The sequence below is a fragment of the Dipodomys merriami genome, unplaced genomic scaffold (assembly GCF_024711535.1).
Source record: "Dipodomys merriami isolate MVZ:Mamm:240054 unplaced genomic scaffold, mDipMer1.0.p SCAF_34, whole genome shotgun sequence".
NCBI lineage: Eukaryota > Metazoa > Chordata > Mammalia > Rodentia > Heteromyidae > Dipodomys > Dipodomys merriami.
The window spans coordinates 7,750,959-7,769,058 of NW_027204937.1; the positions used below are offsets into that span (position 1 = coordinate 7,750,959).

At 40.3% G+C, this 18,100-nt stretch overlaps 1 protein-coding gene across 2 annotated transcripts in view; it reads right to left on the minus strand.

The window, feature by feature from the left end:
- Positions 1-247: 247 nt before the first annotated feature.
- The window catches only part of Zyg11b (zyg-11 family member B, cell cycle regulator), a 63,662-nt gene continuing 45,809 nt past the window's right edge, over positions 248-18,100 (minus strand). The window contains exons 9-14 of one of the 2 annotated variants that reach the window (XM_069987212.1): positions 16,683-16,844; positions 16,530-16,577; positions 13,721-13,918; positions 13,532-13,584; positions 10,447-10,544; positions 248-6,603 (exon numbers count right to left, since the gene is read on the minus strand). In XM_069987212.1, the coding sequence (XP_069843313.1) occupies positions 6,413-6,603; positions 10,447-10,544; positions 13,532-13,584; positions 13,721-13,918; positions 16,530-16,577; positions 16,683-16,844 (750 nt within the window). In that variant the 3' untranslated portion in view covers positions 248-6,412. The remainder of the gene's footprint in view (positions 6,604-10,446; positions 10,545-13,531; positions 13,585-13,720; positions 13,919-16,529; positions 16,578-16,682; positions 16,845-18,100) is intronic. The other variant, XM_069987213.1, reaches the window with a different exon arrangement.

Consider the following 18,100-nt stretch of genomic DNA (forward strand, 5'->3'; position numbering starts at 1 on the left):
GGACCTCATGCATGAGGGGTAAGCACTCTACCATTGAGCCAACTTCCCAGCCCCCTAGTATTAGGTTTTAAAAACAAATGTCTAGAATCAAAGTATATAAGACAAACTTTAGGGAGAAAAATGGAAGGATTAACATTGACCAAGATACATTGTACATATAAACTGACATATATACTGAACTGAAATCCCTTTGTACAACTATTTCAAGGTAATTTTTAAAATTTATTCTTAAAAAAGACACTTTACATAAAATTTGTAACATTTATTTATGAAAAAATTCCAAAACAATCTGTACACAGAACATTAATACTTTAGTGATGTCCTCATTTAATATATAGCATGATTCATGTACAGAAACTCTTCCATTCGTCTGACCACAATAAGAACTATGTCTTCAGTCCAGATAATTGAGTTTGAAATTTACATATAATATGCTTTTCAATAATTTTTCATACTCTTAAAAGAAGTTAAATTCCATCAGAATTTAAGCAAAAGACAGCTTTTCTATTATCACAGTCAGTGCACATTTGGCAGAGGGAATCCTACAAAAGTCAGGGATTAAAAAAATGTATTCTTTCATATTATCTGAGACTATAAATCTTGAAATGACATTTCCTCATTTTTAGAGAAAAAAATGCTATCAAGAGTTTCCTTTTATGAAAGTATTTCAGTTTTCATTAAATAGCTGATTTAAAATAAACAACCCAACTTGACGTTTTCCTCAAAGTAAGCTCCAAAGACATTCTACTAATAAACCATTTATTTCCTATAGTTTTGATTAATTTAGAAGTTTCACTTTTTTTTTTTTTTTTGCTGGTACCAGGGCTTGAACTCAGGGCCTCTTGCTTGCTCTGCTGACATTCTACAACATGAGCCAAGCCTCCAGCCCATTTTTGTTGTTACTGGGGTTTGTTTTGGTTTGTTTTTGGAGAGGGGAATCTCACTATGTTGCCCAGGTTGGTCTCCAACTAGTGGTCTCAAGTGACCTTCCTGCCTCAGCCTCCCTCGTAGCTGAGGCTACAAGTGTAAGCCACCGAGTAAAACTTTTTTCTTTACCTCTCCCTCTCCCCGCCCCCCTCCTCTTTTCTCTCTTCTTTTTCTTACTTTCTGGTTCTCATATCTCTTTTCTCTCTCTTTTTAGAGACAGGTTCCAAATATGTAGAGCAGAGTAAAACTGGCTTTGTAGCCAGGTCTGGCCTGAAACAATAACTGTGCCTCAGCCTTCCAAGTCCTAGGATTGTAGATAGATGTGTGTCACCATAGCTGTTATTTTTAATCAGCATTTATCTGGCTATGAAGTTAGGCTGTGCTGTCCAAAAGAGCTTCTGCTTCATTTAGACTAATGAGAAATTGCATCAATCTTGGTATAATTAACTCTCCCCAAAAAAAGTGGGGCAGGAGAAAACAGAATTTTTTTTCTTAGACTACCAGTAAGTCAATATAGTGTCTTGGGTTAAGATTTGAAAGTCAAAGAATGTATAATTAGGAATCATGCAAAGTCTATTAAGCACTAAATAAATGAGATAAAAGCACTCACTCATTTAAAGTTGAACCAGCAAATTTTCCTATCATACTGTTATTCTCATCACTGGACAAAGGTTATTTTGCATTATTCCTAATATAAACAGTTCTTGATGCACACAACATTAAAAATGTGTCAACTCACAGCAAATGATAAATATTAAACTGTTAAAAGGGATTTAAGAGAGAAACCAAAAGTTTGCAAACTAAAAGCTGCCTCAGAGCAGTTCTGAAGCCAGAACAATATGAAGTTCCAAATAAATAATATACAGATAAAATTAGAAGAGCCAAAGTATGATACTGCCTTTAACTTATGCCTTCAGCTTAGTAATACTGTTTATATGATATTTGAGTTTGTACAATAACCAAATAATGTAAACATACTGTAAGAGGGCAGGAGAGTGGTGATGCATTTTACTTTACTTAAACATTACCTTCCTGGGGATGGGAAGGTGGCTCAGTGGTAGAGCGCTTGCCTTGAATGCATGAGGTTCGATTCCTCAGCACCACATAAGCAAAAAGAAAAAAGTCGGAAGTGGCGCTGTGGCTCAAGTGGTAGAGCACTAGCCTTGAGCTGAAGAGCTGAGGGACAGCGCCCAGGACCAGAGTTCAGGCCCCACGACCTGACCCAAAAGAAAAACAAAAAAAAACATTACCTTCCTGTCACCTGTTATTGGCTACTGCAGCTGTTTTTGAGGAGGCAAGACAATACCAAAACACTAAGCCACATTGCCTCATTTACTTCAATTTGGCATATAAAATATTTTCATTAAAATGTGATCAAAGTCAACCAATGTTATTGTGACATATAATTAAAAACAGCCAAAGTGACTGAAGAACACAGGCTAACTAAAAAGGACTCATTTGTAAGAGTGGCTTCCTAAACTGGATATACAGGACTGATGGCTTTAAACATGAACCTGGGCTGCTCAGGGTCGCAGGTATCAGCTCCCGAGCCTGTGCTGCGGCCCTGACCGGTCAGTGTAGGAACCTTCTCAATAAAGTTGTTTCTTTAATAAAAAACAAACAAAAAAAACATGAACCTGATTCTGTCATAAAAGCAAACTCTCATAGTAGTCTTACTCAAAATTTACTAGCACCACTAAATGGCATTCCTATCAGAAGAAACAAGCAGCAATAACTTACAGTCAATTCCCGGGACTGTGGGTCTGATATGCTTTTTTAGAAATCCTCAATTGAGATCAATATCCTTGGACAGAGGATAAACTAACCCCCTATCATTACTTGATTCAGAGAGTAGTTTATTTTTGTTTTTTATTTTTGATGCTGAGGCAAAAGCAAGGGTTTCATGCTCCTAGCATTGAAGTGAGCCATACCCTCAACCTAAGGCAAAAAATATGTTTTTAAGAGTATAAAGACCATAGGGAAACTTACTTGATGCAAAGAATGAAATGCCTTAATTATATTTAGTTTACTTTCTGTTTTACTCAACGACAGCAATATATAACATTAAAATCTGAAACATCATTTCCCTTGTCTTTGTGGTGCTGGGGGATTAAACCTAGGGCCTTGTGCATCCATGTTCTTCAGTAGGTTCAAATTTTGCTATTGCTTGAAGACTAAACTAATGGTATTTTACAATATTCAGCACAGTGATTATTTGAACAATGAGTGTTCAACCCTTGTCTACATTGTGCTTAAAAGAGACCCCCTACGCCACCAAAAGGGAATCCAAAAGGGAATCTCTGAAGGCACCAGTACTCATATATTCACCAAGAGACTAGCAAGGTATACCTCCTAATTCCAAAATATATATCTACTGTATTTTAGCCAGATTTCAAACCTTATAGATAATTCTATGCCATAATTCCGCAACTTTAAGTAACCATCCCAACCATAAAGGCACCAATTTCTATATATTTAGGATGTGGTTATTTTGAAGATTCGGAACTAGGTGGTGACTACTGAGTTTCAAAGTGATAAAACTTTAAATAGTTTTTTTAACTGTTTTTTTTGTTGTTGTTGTTTTTGGTCGGTCGTGGGGCTTGAATTCTCTTCAGCTCAAGGCAAGCGCTCTACCGCTTGAGCCACAGCACTACTTCTGTTTAAATTTTTTGTTGTTGTTGTTGGTGGTCGTGGGGCTTGAACTCTGGGCCTGGGCGCTGTCCCTCAGCTCTTCAGCTCAAAGCAAGCGCTCTACCACTTGAGCTACAGCGCCACTTCCAGTTTTCTGGTGGTTTATTGGAGATAGGAGTCTCACGGTCTCTCCTGCATGGGCTGGCTTTGAACCGCGATCCTCAGATCTCAGCCTCCTGAGTAGCTAGGATCACAGGCGTGAGCCACCAGCGCCCGGCTACTTCCCTTTAAATATTTTTGAGGCTTCATGTATCATGAAGTTACTCTGAGTTTGTTTGTTTTTTTTTTTTTTAAGGGATTTACTGTTTTCTGTATATTTTAGGCCATTTTTATTTTTTGTGCCCATACTGGAGCTTGAATTCAGGGCTTCTTGCTCTCACTTGGCTTTTTCACTCAAGACTAGAGCTCTACCACTTAAGCTATACCTCCAATTCCAGCTTTTAGCTAATTAGATGGAGATAAAGAGTCTCACGGGCTTTCCTTCCCCAGCTGACTTCAAACCAGGATCCTTAGATCTCAGTCCCCTGAGTAAATGGAATTACAGGTCTGAGTCACGAGTGCTCAGCTCATTTATGCCTTTTTTGAGGGGGGGGGGCTGTCATTGGGCTTAATTCAATGTCTAGGCACTGTCCCTGAGCTTTTTTTGCTCAAGACTAGCACTCTAACACATATGCTACAGCTCTACTTCTGACTTTCCTGCTGATGGTTAACTGAAGATGAGAGTATCATGGATTTTCCTGCCTGAGCTGGCTTTGAACCATCATCTAAGATTTCAGCTTCCTGAGGAGGATTATAGGCATAAGCCATTGGTAGCTGGCCTCATTATGCCATTTCTGATGACTTACAAAAACAAAAAACTAGCAATAGTCTATAAGGAACATGCACTTTTGTTCTGAACAGTAGTATAGAGACTTGAAGCTACGCTTCTCAAGTAGACTTTCCTCTTATCTACATTAGACTTGGAAAGCGTTAACACTGCTAACAACTCTCAAGCTACTATAGACCATCCTATTTTCTGAATTTTTGCCTCAGAACTTAAAATTAAGGCAAAAAAATTGAATTTTCCATTTTTTTAAAAATAAAATTGATCTGTGAAAATTATCATTCCTATAAAATTCCTTAAACCAATTAGATCAGAATTAAAAGTTATGTTTTTAACAGTTGTAAATAATTTTTTATTATTTATATTTTTCATATTTTATATTAACCAACTCTAAAAATTTCAAGTATTGATTATTGGCATGAAACCATATGTGAGAAATATTATTAACATACTAATAAAGCAGCTCATTTCTAAATGAAAATGCTTCTGAATAACTAAATATCCTGTTTAAGAATTTCTATTGAAAATATTTAAACCATCTACCAAGAAAATATGGTCATGTAAGAGCTATGGTGCCCAGGTTGGCCTTCATATTATACCCCTCCTGTCTCAGCTTCCCAAGTGCTCAGATCACCAGATGTGTACCTCCATGCCCAGCTTTAAACGAAAATTAAATTCCTTGGAGACTTGCTATAATTTATTAGGAAAATGATCATTATACTGTATCAAATACTTTAGCAAAAAGGCAACTGTCTAAAAAATGATTCATTCCATTTTATCCAGAGTAAAATCATTACATTTAACCACTTAACAATAGTCTAATTTAGTTGTCTCTTGCTTTTGTTTTGGTAGTGAAATGCCAAGGTTTTTCTCCAACATGAACACATTAAGAAGGTACATGTATGAGTTCAATCACTAGTACCTCAAAATAAAACAAAGAAGACACATGATACATGTATTTGAACAAAATTTTAACCCAGGTTTTCACATGTGCTAAGCATATACTCTAGCACTGAGCTACACCCTCAGCTCAAATTTAACTTTTTGTGGCAAAATTTACTCTTGTCAACTATACTTTAAGCAAGTTAACAATACTTTCACTAAACAAAAATGGCTTTGAAATAGAAGAGAAAGATGGCTAGTGTTAACCAGAGATATATTTTTAAATTCACTTAAAAAAAAAAACAGTATGACATATAGAGACTCAGACAGACTTTATACAAAATGCTGTGGTACTTTATACTGTGATACTTAGGGAAAATATCTGTAGAGGAACCTACAGTCTGTGTAGGAAGTGGCAGTCCATGCTTCCAGCCACAGATATGGAAAACAAACAACTTACTGTCTCAAGAGAGGGGGCCTCCAGGTGGGTAGCCTATTCCACTTAAAAAACTCTACCATAATAGCAATTCTCAATTCCAAAACTCTCTTCTTCCTTAATAATTTTCTGCCAACAGTCCATTATCCAGACAGTAAGTATCTTCCACAACAACAATGCAGATTTCCATTCTTTCACACTAAGGGCAGCATATAAAAGTTACACAGAGAATAAAGGCATTTTGTACAGAAGTGGTATAAAATTTACAACTGAAGCAATGCCAGACAATAAATCAACAGCTCATCTGAAGCTGCAAATTAACTGGAAGGAACTGGAAGGATCAGGAAAGTCTGGCATAGAGGTTCGTGCAAACTTCATAAAACTGTAGAGTCTCAAGCACAAGTAAGTTTAAACACTGAAATAGATGGGAAAATTCCTAAAAGACAACAATGAAGGAAGATAGATACCTCTGTTGCCTCATAAGTTAAAAATCACAAGACAAATTATACTGTTCACATGGGCAGTATTGTACATATCAATCCCAAACTGATTTTATGACTCATAGAATGCCCGAAACACCACACAGAGTAAGATATTACAAACCAATCACAAAAAGGATTCCTACCATTCAATTATTCAACTATCTATGGCTCTCAATTTAGTCTGGCCTGAGGCTGCTTTTTACAGGGAGGAGGTCTCCCATGGCGCACAATGTGTTTTTCTAAACTGTCCAGAATGGCTACTGCAATCTGTTGGACATGGGGGTCAGTTTGTTCATGTTCTTTGATGTTGTATAAATGTTGCAGTCCTCCTTCTTCAATCAGCATGCTGCAATACCTTGAAGCTGAAATGAAACAACATTTTTATTAAAACACTTGTAGGGCTGGGAATGTGGCTTATGGTAAGAGTGCTTGCCTAGCATGCATGAAGCACTGGGTTCGATTCTTCAGTACCACATAAACAGAAAAAGCCCAAAGTGGTGCTGTGACTCAAGTGGTAGAGTGCTAGCCTTGAGCACAGAGAGGCTCAGGGGCAGTGTCCATGTCGTGAGTTCAAGCCCCAGGATTGGAAAAAAGAAAAAGAAAAAAAAAAAACACTTGTAAATTATCCACAAAAATATTATTAAGAGCTTTTTGAGGGGCTGGGAAGGTGGCTCAGTGGTAGAGTGCTTACCTTACATGTATGAGGCCTTGGGTTCTATTCCTCAGTACCACATAAGCAGAAAAAGAGGGAAGTGGCACCTGTGGCTCAAGTGGTAGAGCGCTACCCTTGAGCTGAAGAGCTAAGGGACAGTACCCAGGCCCAGAGTTCAGGCCCCACAACTGGCCAAAAAAACAAGGAGCTTTAAGAGCTTTTTGAATTTACATTTTACTTGTTTTGTTATTGAGCATGACAAGGTATAGCTTGAGAAATACTACTGTAATGATGTAATGTCCATAGTACTATTCCCACTCATAAGTAATATTCAAAACCAAATATTTCTTATGTTAAACTTAAGACAGACAATTTGGAAAACAAACACAAGTTTTCTTTTGTTTTGTCAGTCATAGGGCCTGAACTCTGGGCCTGGGTGCTGTCCCTCAGCTATTCAGCTCAAGGCTAGCACTCTACCATTTGAGCCACAGTGCCAGTTCCAGCCTTTTCTGCTTATGCGGTGCTAACGAATTGAATGCAGGGCCTCATGCATGCAACGCAAGCACTCTACCACTGAGTTACCTTCCCAGCCCAACGCAAGTATTTTTATTAGGTATCTGACTCACCTCAAATCAAATCACAGATAAATACTGGAAAAAAATTATTATTTACTATCTATGTTTATACATGCATGCATGTATGTATTTATGTGTTGCTAATACTAGGCCTTGAACTCAAGGCCTGGGCAGTATCCCTTAGCTTTTTCACTCAAGGCTAGTACTCTATCACAGCTCCAATTCTGGCTTTTGGTGGCTAACTGTAGGTAAGAATTTCATGAACTTTCATCTTACAAACAAAATTTCATTTTTCTAGAGACAATAGCTGTCTGTGGTGACTAAAGAATAAGGACTGGAACATATCACAAATAGCAGTAGACTACTTAAGATTTTTTTGGGGGGGGGAGGTTGGTTGTGGGGCCTGAACTCTGGGCCTTTGTGCTGTCCCTAAGCCCGTCAGATCAAAGCTAGTGCTCTACCACTTGAGCCACAATGCCACTTCCAGCTTTTTCTGCTTACGTGGTGCTGAGGAATCAAGCCTAGGGCATCATGCATGCAAGGGAAGCACTCTACCACTGAGCCGCCTTCCCAGCCCCTACTTAAGATTTTTATCACCAAGTCCTATTTACCATGGGATCTTAATTTTTAAATTGCTTGAGGATAGAACAGTAATCTACTATTGTCAGTGTTGCAAAGTTCATTTTTTTTTTGTTGGTCGTGGGGCTTGAACTCTGGGCCCTGAGTGCTGTCCCTCAGCTCTTCAGCTCAAGGCCAGTGCTCTACCACTTGAGCTACAGCGCCACTTCCCGTTTTCTGGTGGTTTATTGGAGATAGGAGTCTCATGGTCTCTCCTGCCGGGGCTGGCTTTGAACCACGATCCTCAGATCTCAGCCTCCTGAGTAGCTAGGATTACAGGCGTGAGCCACCAGCGCCCAGCAGCAAAGTTCATTTTAAAGAATCCATTTGTTTACTTGTTGGTCTGTTTTCTGGTATTTTGTTTATAATAAACTACAATTCTCTTAACTATTTTTATGCCAATACTGGGACTTAAACTCAGGGCCTTATATTCTTAGCATTTTGCTCTAGGGTGGTGCTCTACCACTTTAGTCACACCTCCACTTCTGGTATTTGCTGGTTAATGGCATAAGCTGGCTTTGAATCTTTTTTGGTTTTTTTTTGTTTCTTTATTTTTGGGTCTGGTCATGGGGCCTGAACTCTGGGCCTGGGTGCTGTCCCTCAGCTATTCAGCTCAAGGCTAGCGCTCTACCACTTGAGCCACAGCGCCACTTCCGGCTTTTTTCCTTTTTGCTTATGTGGTGCTGAGGAATCGAACCCAGGGCCTCATGCATGCAAGGCAAGTGCTCTACCACTGAGCCACTTTCCCAGCCCTGGCTTTGAATCTTAATCCTCAGTTTCAGTCACCTGAATAGCTAGGATTACAGCCACAAGACACCAGCACCCATCCAATTCTCTTAAAGTGAATATTTAAAAGTCAGTGTCCTAGTCTGGAGCCATAGCACAAGTGGTAAGGAACCTTTGTGGCAAGCCAGCAGTTCAAACTCTAATATTGCAAAACAGACAAGCAAAAATCCAACCCAAAACAAAAGTCAACAACAACTACAAACTCAAAACTACAACAAAGAAACATATTCTTTTATTTATTTTTGGTCAGTTGGGCTTGAACTCAGGGTGTGTGTTCACTTTCTCTAAACCTTTTTTTTTGGTCAATCTTTGGGCTTGAACTCTGGGCTTGGGTGCTGTCCCTGTGCTCTTCAGCTCAAGGCTAGTATTAATACCGTTTGGGCCACAGCACCACTTCCGGTTTTCTAGTGGTTTACTGCAGATTTTCCTGCCCTGGCTGGCTTTCAACCACAATCCTCAGATCTCAGACTCCTGAGTAGCTAGGATTACAGGCATGAGCCACTGGTGCCTGGCTTCTAAGCCTCTTTATGATCAAGGCTAGTGCTGTACCACTTGAGCCACATCACTATCTTTACAATAAAAAATATATTATTAAAAAAAACTTACAACAAGAATAAACCAGAAATGGCTTTTTTAACTGGGCTTTTGTGGCTCATGCCTCACTACTCAGCAGGCTGAGATCTGAGGATCAAAGTTCAAAGCCAACCTGAGCAAGAAAGTCTCTGAGACTGTTATCTCCAATTAACCATCAGAAAACTGGAAGTAATGCTGTGACTCAAAATGGTAGTGCTAGCCTTGAGCAAAAAGAGCTCAGGGCGGGCACCGGTGGCTCACACGTGTAATCCTACTGGGGAGGCTCATATCTGAGGGTTATAGTTCAAAGCCAGCCAGGGCAACAAAGTCCATGAGACTCTTATCTCCAATAAACCACTAGAAAACCAGAAGTGGTGCTGTGGCTCAAGCGGTAGAGTGCTTGGCTTGAGCTGAAGAGCTGAGGGACAGCGCCCAGGCCCAGAAGTGCCCAAGCCCAGAGTTGAAGCCCCACGACCGACAAAAAAAAAAAAAAAAAGAGCTCAGGGACAACAAATGCCTAAGCCCTGATTACAAGCCCTATGACCAGAATTCAAGCCTGGTGGCCCCCCAGCCCCCCTCCCCAAAAAGGCTTTCCTAGTTAGAAATGTAATTTTTTTATTTTTTTGTCGGTCATGGGGCTGAACTCTGGGCTTGGGCACTGTCCCAGCACTCTTCAGCTCAAGGCAAGCACTCTACCACTTGAGCCACAGCACCACTTCCATGTTTCTGGTGGTTTACTGGAGATAAGAATCTCCTGGACTTGAGCTGGCTTTGATTGGTGATCCTCAGATCTCGGCCTCCTGAGTAAGGTAGGATTACAGGTGTGAGCCACCAGAGCCTGGCTAGAAATGTAATTTCATAATGAAGTGTTTGCCTAGCCACTAGGCTGATCCTTAAGACGAGGGGGGGAGGGGAGGGGAAGCAGGGAGCTTTCTTAGGTTTCCTATAAAAGCAGAATTTCACTTGAACAGGAAAGCATGGTTCTCTTTTTTGGTACATACGATTCTTGCTGCAGACATGTTGCATGGCCCAAACTGCCCATAACTGGACTCCAGGTGTTGTGAAACAGCCAAGCAGTGGGAAAAATGGATTAAAGGACCTAAAGTTTAAAAGAAAAGAACCAAAGTTATATTCTATACATAGTGTCTTTTTCTTTTTCTTTTTTTTTGTGCCAAACTGGGGTTTGAATTCAGGGCTTTGAGTGTTGTCCCTGAGCTCTTGTGCTCCAGGCTAGAGCTCTACTACTTGAGTCACAGCTCTACTATTGGTTTGTTGTGGCACTCCTGGGGCTTACATTCTAAGTGTTGTCCCTGAGGTTGTGTTTTTTTGCTCTAGGTTAGTGTTCTACCAGCTGAACCACAGCTTTACTTCTGGCTTTTGGATGGTTAATTGGAGATAAGAATGTCACAACTTTCCTGCCTGGGCTGGCTTTGATTGCTGAACCTAAGATCTCAAGAGTCCTAAGAGGCTATAATAACAGGTGTGAGCTACTAGTACCCACCCAAGATACACTTATGAAGTAGTCAACAAAAATAAGTTGCAGCTAGGCATTGGTGGCTCATACCTGTAACCCTAGTTATTCAGGAGGCTAAGATTTAAGGGCTGTGGTTCAAAGGCAGTCCAGGCAGAAAAATCCAAGAGCTTCTATATACAATAAGTCAGTAAAAAAGTTAAATTGGAGGCATGACTCAAGTGGCTTTTTCAGGACAGCTACAACTGAAAAAGCTGAGCGAAAGTGTAAGTTCCCTGAGTTTAAGTGCTGGTAACAGCACACACACACAAAAAGTTGCAATAAAGTTAATTGTACAGCAATTGGAGTATTTCAGATAATGAATAAACTGCCTAACAAGTCACTTAATTGACATCATCAGGATTAGACAGTATGCACCTTATTATTGCAATTTTCTTTCCCAAAAAATGTGTACTTCTAGCTCCTCAATGTAGTCATATTATTCTAAAACTCCATGCCTTCTCTTCCTAAAAATCTCTTGTCTTTCTAAGTCAGTTTACAATTCACCTCCTTTGAAAGCTTTTTTATCGTCTTCTAGTATAGAATTAAGTGCTTTTTTTTTTTTTTTGGTTAGTGGTGGGGTTTGAACTCTGGGCTTGGGCGCTGTCCTTGCGCTCTTCAGCTCAAGGCGAGCGCTCTACTGCTTGAGCCACAACGCCACTGCTGGTTTTCTAGTGGTTTATTGGAGATAAGAGTCTCACAGACTTGGACTGGGAAGGTGGCTCAGTGGTAGAGTGCTTGCCTTGCATGCCTGAGGCCCTGGGTTCGATTCCTCAGTACCACATAAGCAAAAAGAAAAAAGTGGCGCTGTGGCTCAAGTGGTAGAGCGCTAGCCTTGAGCTGAAGAGCTGAGGGACAGCGCCCAGGCCCAGAGTTCAAGCCCCACAACTGGACCCCCCCCCCAAAAAAAAGAGTCTCACAGACTTTCCTGCCCGGGCTGGCTTTGAACCTCGATCCTCAGATCTCAGCCTCCTGAGTAGCTAGGATTACAGGTGTGAGCCACCAGCACCCAGCTAAGTGCTCTCACTTTTATAACATTCTCAACATCTAGCATAATACTGTTAGATATTATCCTATAGATCTTGTAGTTATCTTGATAGATATTATGATATCTTGATAGATATCTTGATTTATCTTGATAAATATTATCTTATAGACATTATAATCTATGCTAGATATTATGATTGAATATAAATATTATGCTAGATATTGTGATCTCCTTCATAAAATATAAAGTTCTTAGCTGGGAACCAATGGTTCATGCCTATAATTTTAGCTTCTTAGGAGACTGTGGTCTGAGGATCACTGTTTAAAGCCAGCCTGGGCAGAAAAGTCTATGAGACTCTTATCTCCAACAAACCACTAGAAAACCGGAAGTGGCACAATCACTAGAAAACCGGAAGTGGCACTGTGGCTTAAGCAGCAGAGTGCTCTCCTTGAGCTGAAGAGCTGAGGGACAGCGCCCAAGCCCAGAGTTCAAGCCCCAAGGCCTACAAAAAATAAAAGTAAAAATAATAGTAGTAATAAATAATAAAGTTCTTGTGTAGCATCATGTCTTAGTCACCTTTACATTTTAAGAACACGGAACAAATCCCTAGAACTTGTCAATACATATGAATTAAGGATGGAATAAGTGATAGAAAAAAGTTAAAATACATTTAAAAAAAAGCCAGTACTGAGATACTTCAAAGATTACATATGAGCTGGGCACCTGTGGCTCATGCCTGTAATCCTAGCTACTCAGGAGGCTGAGATCTGAGGATCTCGGTTCAAAGCCAGACTTTCCTGTCCCATGGTACTCTTATCTCCAATAAACCACCAGAAAACTGGAAGTGGTGTTGTGGTAGAACGCTAGCCTGGAGCTGAGGAGGTGAGGAACGACGCCCAGATTCAGAGTTCAAGTCCCATAACTGGCAAAAAAAAAAATTATATATGAATCATCTTCTTTTGGGCCAGTCCTAGGGCTTAAACTCAGGGCCTGAGCACTATCCATGAGCTTCTTTGTGCTGAAGCCTAGTGCTCTATCACTGGAACCACAGCACCACTTCCAGTTTTTGAGTGGTAAATTGGCAATAAGAGTCTCACGAGGACTTCTCTGCCTGGGCTGGCTTCAAAGCATGACCCTCAGATCTCAGCTTCCTGAGTAGCTAGGATTACAGGCAGTAACCACCAGACCCCGACTATGAGTAATCTTTTTTTTTTTTTTTTCAGGTAAGGGATAGGTTTATTCATCATTCCAGCTGGTACCAGGCCATCTTGGTCCCCCATGAGGTGGAGAAAGGCCTGGGAATGAGTAATCTTGAGATAAGAAAAATGATCAGAGCTGGGAATGTGGCTTAGTGGTAGAATGTTTGTCTTGTATGCATGAAGCCCTGGGTTTGATTCTTCAGTACCACATAAGCAGAAAAAGCTGGAAATGGCATTGTGGTTCAAGTGATATAGTACTAGCCTTGAGCAAAAGAAGCTCAGGTACAGTGCCCAGGCCCTGAATTCAAGCCTAAGGACTGGCCAAAAAAGAGAGAAAAGAAAAAGAAAAATGGCCAGGTTACTGGCTTATTATTAATTGTGGTAATTACCTGTATGCTACCATCTCACATTCTGGAGTTGGCCATTTCAATATAGCTGAGTGCTAGAAAAGACATAAAGACACACACACAAAAATTACAATGGTTATTTAGCATCATATTATTACATAATGGTGAACTGACATTTTAGCAGTTATGAATATTGTTTATATTCCTTCAGAAAACACTAAATGACCCTACCAAGTCATCAAGAAGAGAATTTCTCTGGCTACGGCTCAGTGTCCAAGCTTGTTCACCTCTGGATATTAAATGGGCAATAATTCCAGCTGCAAAGTAACTGACTTCCACTTCAACACTGTGTAGGAGACTACTGATGTGGTCTATAAAATCCTTCCACATTAATTCAGAATGTAATTCTTGTACTTCAGCTATATTGTTCTGAAACAAAAAAGAGGGTACAAGAGTTTAAGTGATTTGTATATTTGTAAGTGGTTGGGAGAACTGCTTTCCAACACTGAAAAAGACCAGAAGCTAATCAGAGTTGAAGTATTCAAATGGAGCAGTTTCCATCTTGCAATAAATGTAAGGAGAACCAAGAGTCAAAGAGAACCTGGCAATTTTGTTAAGCTGAGAAGGCAAAAATCATAGTTTAGGGTTGGCATGCTGCTAAACTGTGTGTAGAAGAAAAACATAAAAGTATCAGAATCAGAAAGGGATGGATATACACATACACAGAGGGAGAAAGACAAACATACGTATAAACACATGCACTGATGGACAGAAATGATATACCTAAATTTTTGGCAGGATAATAATATAATACAAGGTGAAGACGGGTGCCAGTGGCTCATGCCTGTAATCCTAGCTACTCAGGAGGCTAAGATTTGAAGATCATGGCTCAAAGCCAGCCTGAGCAGGAATATCTATGAGACTCTTGTCTCCATTAACTACCAAAAAGCCAAAAGTTGAGGGTAGCTCAAGTGGTAGAATGCTAGCCTTGGGCACAAAAGTTCAGGGATAGTGCCCAGGCACTGAGTTCAAGGCCCAGGACCTGTACACAGAATTTTTCCTTTCCTTCCTTCTTTTGCTGGTACTGAGGCTTGAACTCAGGGCCTCACACTGTTGCTGAGTTTTCTTGCTCAAAGTTGGCATTCTATCACTAGAACCACACCTCCAGTCTGGCTTTTAGCTGCTTAATTGGAGATGGGAGTCTTCTAGACTTTCTTACTTGGGTTTGCTTCTGAGATTCTCTAAGTCTCAACTTCTTGTATAGCTAGTATTACAAGTGTGACCCACTGGTGCCTGTCTTGATGTCTTTTTTTTTTTTTGGTAAGTTGTGGGACTTGAACTCCGGGCCTAGGTGCCATCCCTGAGCTTTTTTGCTCCAGGCTAGCACTGTACCACTCTGAGCCACAGCACCACTTCTGGTTTTCTGGTGGTTAACTGGAGAGTCTCATAGACTTTCCTGCCCAGGCTGGGTCTGAACCTCAACTCTCAGATATCAGCCTCCTGAGAAGCTAGGATTATAGGAATGAGCCATCGGTGCCCGGCTTTTGATGTCACTTGTTGATACCATCTTTTTTTCTGACTATAAAGTAAACCATGTTCAATATGAAATTTAGTATAATGCCCAGAAATGTGTTTTTATTATTCCTTTAAAAATGCCAAAATCCAGGCTGGGAATGTGGCTTAGTGGTAGAGTGCTTGCCTGGCATGCCTGAGGCCCTGGGTTCGATTCTTCAGCACCACATAAGCAAAAAGAAAAAAAGCTGGAAGTGGCGCTGTGGCTCAAGTGGTAGAGCGCTAGCCTTGAGCTGAAGAGCTGAGGGGCAGCGCCCAGGCCCAGAGTTTCAGGCCCCATGACCAGACCCAAAAAAAAAAAAAAAAAAAAAAAGCCAAAATCCAGGCTGGGAATGTGGCTTAGTGGTAGAGTGCTTACCTAGCATGCATGAAGCCCTGGATTCAATTCCACAGTATCACATAAACAGAAAAAGCCAGAAGTGGTGGTGTGGCTCAAGTGGTAGAGTGCTAGCCTTGAGCACACAGAAGCAGCTCAGGGACAGTGCCCAGGCCCTGAGTTCAAGCCCAGGATTGGCAACAAAAAACAAAAAACAAAAAAAACACTTGTAAATTATCCCACAAAAACTATTAAGAGTTTTTGGGTTTTTTTTTTGGTCTGGTCGTGGGCCTGAGCTCTGGGTCTGGGCGCTGTCCCTCAGCTCTTCAGCTCAAGGCTAGCGCTCTACCACTGGAGCCACAGCGCCACTTCTGGCTTTTTTCTTTTTGCTTATGTGGTGCAGAGAATCGAACCCAGGGCCTCAGGCATGCAAGGCAAGCGCTCTACCACTAAGCCACATTCCCAGCCCACTATTAGAGTTTTTTGAAGTTACATTTTAGCTGTTTTGTTTTTGAGCACTCACAAGGTATAGCTTGATAAATACTACTGTAAAGTGATGTAATGTCCATAGTACTATTCCCTACATAAATAATAAATTCATTTATGTGTTTTTTTGTTTTGTTTTGTTTTGTTTTGTCAGTCGTAGAGCCTAAACTCTCAGCCTAGGCACTGTCCCTCGGCTCTTCAATTCAAGGCTAGCACTCTACAACTTAAGCCACAGTGCTACTTGTGGTTTTCTGGTGATTAATTGGAGGTAATAGTCTCACGGAGGGCTGGGAAGGTGGCTCAGTGGTAGAGCGCTTGCCTTGCATGCATGAGGCCCTGGGTTCTATTGCCCAGCACCACATAAGCAAAAAGAAAAAAAGCCAGAAGAAGCGCTGTGGCTCAAGTGGTAGAGCGCTAGCCTTGAGCTGAAGAGCTGAGTAACTAGGATTACAGGCATGAGTCACTGGCACCTAGCTCCCTCTTTTATTTTATTTTATTTTTTTTTTTAGCTCCCTCTTTTATTCTTCACTTAAAAAAATTATTGTATGCATGTATTCTCCAATGCCATTAAGTATTCACAAATGCTACAGCAGCAACTTCCAATGTATTCCCTTAAACAAAAAATTATTACACATTGAGATGTAACAGGAAATGTTCGTATCTTACCAGAAGTCCTAGAACTTTCTGTTGAATGGATGACTCAGTTGGGAAGGACTGTAAAAGAAGAGAAACCTATAACTCCTCAAAGAATCAAATATAGCAAGTAATTATTGAAATAAGTTAATAAATGTTAAAATGAAACTAAATTCTGGTTCTGACCTCTAGAACCCTCATGAAAAGTTCTAACCCTTGGTTTTCAATAAAGTGTCTGCAAGTAGTTGGGGATTCATCTGTAAGGTTCCAAAGTGCACTCAGAGTAAACTTCAATGTAGTGTCAACTGAATTCTGATTGGTTTTCTGCTTCACTATTTGAAGAAGTTGCTGAAAGGAAAACAGAATTGTAAAATTATATTTAAGATAATTTATATCCACAAATCCATGAGGATTATCATAGGCTGGACTTGAATTCATGAATCTCTGCCTCTGTCTTTCAAGTGCTAATATGCCCAGCATGAAGGGTTTTTTATAAATACAACAGTCCCAAGGATCATACCTTGCTTTCAGTGGGATTTTGATAAATGCTCTATGTTTTTTTTTGCTGATGCCTGTAATTAATCATATGTGAATAATACTTAAAAGCACATGATTGAAACTTTGACCAACTATCATCTTCCTTTCCCTCCCTCCTTTCCAACCCTCCCTCCTTCCCAACTCTACTTCCCTCCCTCCCTTTTTTTTTTTCTTTCTTTTTATGGTGGTACTTGGGATTAAATCCAAGGCCTCTACCACTAAAGAGTGTGTCCTCAGCCCTGAAACAAGCTAAGCTTGGGATAAAAAAAGGTGGAGAGTAAAACTGATATTTACTAAGTACCAATAAATTACATTCGATATTATAAGGAAACAACAGTATTAGAAATATTAAGTAATGTGATCACAGTCAACTTAATAAAAGAAGTAAGGCCGGGCGCTGGTGGCTTACGCCTGTAATCCTAGCTACTCAGGAGGCTGAGATCTGAGGATTGAGGTTCAAAGCCAGCCCGGGCAGGAGAGACCGTGAGACTCCTATCTCCAATAAACCACCAGAAAACCGGAAGTGGCACTGTAGCTCAAGTGGTAGAGCGCTCGCCTTGAGCTGAAGAGCTGAGGGACAGCGCCCAGGCCCAGAGTTCAAGCCCACGGCCAACAAAAAAAAAAAAAAAAAGAAGTAAGAATTTCAAGACCTAACTGGCCTGATTCTAACAAATTCCACATTTTCCTTAAGAAAAAAATAACTGGGTACTGGTGCATCACTCTTGTAGTTCCAGCTATTCAGGAAGGTGAGTCCTGGAGGATCATGGTTCAAAGTCAGTCTGGGGAAGAAAAGCCAACCAGACTCATCTCTGATAAACCAGCAAAATGCTGGACAAGTGGTAGAGTACCACCCATGAAGAAGAACACACACACACACACACTAACAAGTGAATTACAATATATGCTGGATATCAGAATGACAATAGCCTTGAAATTCCAGTTGTAAACTATTTTTATCATAGTTTTACCCTAAGAAATTTAAGTTTGGAAGGTAAGTAGTTTAAGTAGGCATTTGTAATTCCATTTTTAGTTATAGTTTTGAAGTTAAAAAGGAATCTACTAAAATA